At 59.4% G+C, this 5327-nt stretch overlaps 1 protein-coding gene across 1 annotated transcript in view; it reads right to left on the bottom strand.

Annotated features, from left to right (window-relative positions):
* The window catches only part of SLC9A5 (solute carrier family 9 member A5), a gene marked incomplete at its 3' end in the record, with an annotated part of 13392 nt that extends 8097 nt beyond the window's left edge, over nucleotides 1–5295 (bottom strand). The window contains exons 1-2 of the mRNA XM_035898802.1: nucleotides 5178–5295; nucleotides 268–570 (exon numbers count right to left, since the gene is read on the bottom strand). Of these exons, the coding sequence (XP_035754695.1) occupies nucleotides 268–570; nucleotides 5178–5295 (421 nt within the window). The remainder of the gene's footprint in view (nucleotides 1–267; nucleotides 571–5177) is intronic.
* Between the last annotated feature and the right edge of the window lie 32 nt (nucleotides 5296–5327).

Below are 5327 nucleotides of genomic sequence, written 5' to 3'. Positions count from 1 at the left end.
CCAGTGGCTACAGCCGAGGACAAGGAACATGGCAGCCAGCCAGCAAAGCCAGCCAAGGTTGGCGACAAAAATAGCAAAGACACGAGTCAGCTCAGCACCGAGCAGGGCTCGTTTGTCCTGCACGCTTGACGGTCCTGCCAGAGCACTGTTTCCAGGATGCCAGGACCTGGCAGGGCTGGGCAGAGGGCTCTGAACTTGGGGGTGCTTTGCACCCTCCGACCCATCTTTTGGGGATGTGGTCCAAGCTGGGCAGCCCTGTGCACCCACCCATGAGCCCAGCTCGGTGCAGCCCCCAGAGCGCAGTGCCGGTGGTGAAGGAGTTCCAGAGCGTGCCCACCACCGCGTAGGTGAGGATGGCGCCGATGTTGTCGAAGAAGAGCCGGCTGGGCATGAAGTAGCCTGAGTCTAGGACAATGGGGGGCAGAAGGAAGAGGAAGAACATGTTGGGCTCCAGCTGGTACTCGGCTTTCTTCGCCACGGCCAACACAATGCCCCCCAGGCCCAGCCCGAGCAGGATGAGGAGGCAGCTCTCTGGGACGATGGATGTGACCTTCCTTGACAGGTGGAAAACTAAAAGGAAAGGGAGAACGAGAGTGTCAGCCAAACAGGCACAAGAACAGAGCATCCCAGATCCACGAGCTCTGCAGAAGGGTTGGCTGATGCATGAGGGAGCTCAGGGAGGGCAAAGGAGCACTTAAGGCTGCTTTGTAGCCATGTGTGCACAGAAGACCTTCCAGCTAGCTCCTGGGTCAGGATTTCAGGTCCCTGACTCTTTGGGATCTCCCTCTTCTCCTCAGCCACTGTTTAATAAGCCAAGCAGCTGGGCATTTTTGCTTTTCTTGGCCTCTGCTATCTGCATTTAAAGGATAAAAGCAGTCAGCAAGCACATTCACAGTGTCACAAGCCATGCCAGCTGCTGTTCGAGCAAAGGCATCCTGGCTCGCCGGGAGATGTTACCCCACTCAGAAATGAGGCTGCTCAGCCCTGGTGACGGGGTGACCTTGTTTGCAGCCGTCTGAGAGAGCAGACGGAGCAGCATGCAAACCACTGCAGCACAAGCCAGTTGGCCGGTCTCCGTGCCAGAGCACAACCTCCCTCAGCACCGGCTAACCCACCTGCATGCAAAAAACCAGCCCCACGGGAGCTGCAGACTTAGAGATGCTTTGAATGATCAATTTATTCCATGCGAGGTTTGGAGCAAATCTTAAACTGCCGTGGAACGGGATATATTTTTTAAAGAGAGCAGAGTATGCCCTGGTATTCATCCATCAGCAATGTGGCAATGAGCCTGCAGCTCAGGCACAAGCCAGCGGGATGGGATGCCAGCCAGCATAGGGGACTTGCTCCTCCAGGCAGCCTTGTCCCCAAGGCCAGGGCATCCTGTGTAATCCCAAATCATTCCAGCTTCCAGGTGGGCAACCCCACATCCCAGTGGATTTCTCCTCCCTAGCGCAGGGTGCTGGATGTTTGCTGCCCCCAAAGGGCAGTACTTGGGGAAAGGCTGTCGAGGGTGACAGCAGTTTTGCCCCCTCATCATTCTGCCATCACTTGTGACATCCAGCCCTGATCTGTAGCACAACTCTGGTGAAGAAACCTTTGCCTGGGGAGTGGGTTCCCCCAGGCGCTTCCAGAGCCACCTTCTGTCCTTGAGCACCCAGCAGGTACAAGGGACATCACAGCAGCCTCTAAGCTGTCACTTAGCTGCAAGCCCAGCCCTGCTGCCAACCCAAACCCCAGTCCCTAAAGCCCTTTAGCTGGATTAAAGGTGCCCATTGCTTCTGCCAAGTCATCCCACCCAGAAGGAAAGCTCTACTGTGGTCACACGCAGACCATAGGCTTCCTCCCTCCTTGGGAACCTCCACAGACAGACCCTAAGGTCTGCCCAGCCCAGAGTCCTGTCCCCAGTGGCGTAGACCTGGAGAGGAGCCCAGGCAGTGCTTCATCAATAGGTTTCCATGTTTCTACGCCCTTGTCATTCTCCTCTGAACCTGTCCCAGTCCTGCTCTGTCCTTGCTGGAAGGGGCCCCAGCGTCCCTGAGATGCGGACACCCTGGGCACTGAGGTCATGGCCTCCTAATGTTCTTCCTTTCTCCTTTCCTAACACCTCTTGGTCAATTTGCTTTCCTTCACTGCAGCTGAGCACTGAATTACAGGAGGTAACTCAATGTGAAGGATCTGGCTCCTAAGCAGTGACAGTCTGTAAGCCCATCACCAAACGTCCAGGCTAAGGGGCCACTTTTCCTCTCATCGAGACCGCCACAGCAACCTGCACAGTAAGCCCGGTCCGTGCCATCCTGGCGAGCCTCGGCACTGCTCCCCTGCCATAACACCTCAGGAAAGCTGCCACAGCAGGCAAGGGCAGAGCGGTGAGCGCTGGGACAGCATGACCTGCAGCTCCATCGCCAGCCGCCTCAAGGGGAAAGAGCCACAGAACACCCAGGGCCAAGCCCCTGCCATAGCTCTGCAGCCAAGCACCCCAGCCGCTGAGCCTGGGGCATCCCTCACCCCCAGCTGCCTCCGCTCACTGCCAGGGGCTGCCATTCAGCCACGGAGGCAGTGGCGATACGGACACTACAGCCCTCCAAGCAAACCCATGGCCTGGAGAAGGGCTGGCTGAGCTCCAGCCCAGCAGAATTCCTGCTAAATGACCGCACAAGCCACGGCAGAGCCCTGTTCACCCCACGCGAGCCCAGTGAAGGCAGCACTGGTGGGCGAACGGCACTCGTTCAGCGCCTGCGGCAGGCTGCGAAACCACTTCCCACCCACGGGAACAAAGCTCTGAAGTTTTCAAGAAGGGAACGAGGCGTCCAGCCCCTTTCTGCACACTCGGGAACATTGCCAAGATCCCCGTTCCCCACACTGGCAACCCATCTGCACTCCCTGTGCTGTGGAGATCTGCCCTGACTGGCTGGAGAGAGCCAGGAGAGCCCTCAGAGATGCTATGGGGACATGGGGACATGGCTGCTGGCTGTCACCCATCATTCTTTCCCCCAAGCCGAAAACTTGGGCAAAGAAGGGAGCAGTGTCTATAGGAAAGACCCCGCTGGTCCAGAAATCCCCTGGCTGAGGAGGGGATGCTGCCACCCTCCCGAGCAAATGACAGCACACGTGTGGGGAGCAGCCAGTGGGGACGGGTGGAACAAGCTCTAATTCTACACGTGATAGTCAAGAATTTCAGCATTAAGGGTTCCCACAGCAACGGTAACTTAGCCACATGTGAATTAACTTCAGAGCCATAATCCACACTCAGGAATCCATAATACAGGATTTGCCATTGGGAGGACTCGGGGCCAAAACCTGCTCCGCTCCTCCGGTGCTTGGGAAATGGTGAAACACCTAAACCAAGACACAAGCAGCCGGGGACAGAGATGATGGTGCAAGGAGCAAGTGTTGCAACCCATGGGGATGCTGCTGGGTAGAAAAACATCCATCTGCTGGCAAATCCCTGCCCACGGGGCAGCCACGGGTGAGGAGCAGGTTTGGGGCAATGCTCCTTCCTGGTCCTTAATTTCCCTCTTTCCCGCATCCCGTTCAAGTAGATCTGTGCTCCGACCAAACACAGAAAAGGCAGCAAAGCCCGGATGATGCCTTGCTGTGCATGAAGGCAACACCCAAGCCTGTTTTTCCCCGCCCTGGGTGTTTGCTTGCTCGGGGCAACCCAGCATCATGACCGCCTCCGAGAACAGAGCCTGCAGTGTCATTTCCCCATCACCCAGGCGTGGGGCCACTTCCTTCCCTGCAGTCACAGGGCTGTGAGCTGGCAGCCCAGTGCCGCAACTGCAACGGCTCCTCCGCACCAGCCTACGCCCAGCGTCCACAGCCACCGCAGCCCATGCTGCCCCCTCCACTCCCCACATCCTCCACCCCCGGCTCCATCTCCTCCATAGGCTCCTGTTGCTCCCTGGGGACACACGTGCATGGGTTGCGTGCCATCCCCAGGGACACCCCTGCTAGGGTGCTGCTTGCAGCCTGCCCACTCCTTGCTCCGGGCTGTGCATATCCAGCAGGCCCATCGGGTGAGCTGAGCCAGGCAGCCCGGAGCTACCCACCGTCTGGGTTGTACCTCCCAGATGGAGAGGGAGGGTGGCCATCGGCTCGCCTCAGGCCTGGAAGAGCATGGCGGGGCTGGGGGCTTGGCAATGACCCCAGCTCAGGTCCCCCCTGCACCCACCAGCACTGCCGGGGCAAAGGGAAATCCGCACAGGGAGCAGTTCCAGAGAGCCGTTTGAGAGAAGAAAATAAAAGGCAGGGAGAGGAATAATCTCTCTGATCTTCTGCAGGTAGGAGGGCCGCGCTCGGCAGCTGGAGGTGGCACAGCTGCAGACAGAGGGTTGTATTTTTAAGCTCACGATGCCCGTTAATTCAGTCCTCACAATGCTTTAGGTCTTCCTTGTGAGAAGGCCAAGGAAGGAGGGGGGGGTGAGGTCCACGGCTGTGGTTTCGATGATACTTGGGACCAGCAGAGGCCAGCTGGTGGTCATGGCTGTAGCTGTCCCCTGAGTACTAGGAGCCAATGCTGGTCCCCAGCTGCTCAGAGACTCCCCTGCCTAACTCCAAACCTTCATTTCTTTAGCCAGCTCCAAACTAAGAGGGTGCCTGTGCCCCCGCCATGGGGGGCTGTGCCCACACAGGGCCCCCAAGAAGGAAGCCTGCCTCAAGGTCACGGGCTCGTCCCCAGGGCCCAGCACAGCAGGCAGGGGCACGGCGGGGGGGCAGCCCCTGGGGACCCTGCTCAGCACCCACACGCGGGCGTCCCCTCCCCGGCACTCAGGGTGCTCCAGGGGGCACAGCCCTGCGGCAGCTCACATGCATCTTCCTTGCACCTTCCCACGCAGACTTTTGCGGCAGACCCTCCCCCCTCGGCTGCCTGGTCCTGTGCTGGGGAGCAGGAGAGCCCGAGGTGATGCAGATCTGGAGTGACCCCACCGGTGAGGACCAGAGGCACGGACCCGTCCTCAGGCTGTCAGCGACATGTCTTGCCCAACACCGGCACCACCAAGCCCTTCTTGGGGCTGGGGGGATCAAACGGCTTCCAGCCCTGCTGGCGGCATGTGCACTTGCTGGACATCTCTGCTCAGCTCCTCTTCTCCTTCTGAACTGTCCCTCCCCTGTGCCCACCCGTCCTTCCCCGGCAGGGAAAAGGGGACCAGGCCCCTGCATTGTCCCTCGGGCTGTACCTTGCCACTGCTTGCCATCCCAGGGAAGGGGATGGAGGATGCGGCGCAGGGTCGTGCCAGGCCACCGCGGCCCGGCTGAGGACAGCGACCAGCCGGGCTCTGGCCCGTTTGTCCCCATGACCCGTGTCCTGGGGTGGGGTGGCTCCCCTC

The sequence above is a fragment of the Egretta garzetta genome, unplaced genomic scaffold, assembly GCF_000687185.1.
Source record: "Egretta garzetta isolate BGI_Z169 unplaced genomic scaffold, ASM68718v1 scaffold27, whole genome shotgun sequence".
Classification (NCBI taxonomy): domain Eukaryota; kingdom Metazoa; phylum Chordata; class Aves; order Pelecaniformes; family Ardeidae; genus Egretta; species Egretta garzetta.
Note: the sequence above shows the minus strand (reverse complement) of the source record. Positions and strands in the feature narration are given on the sequence as shown.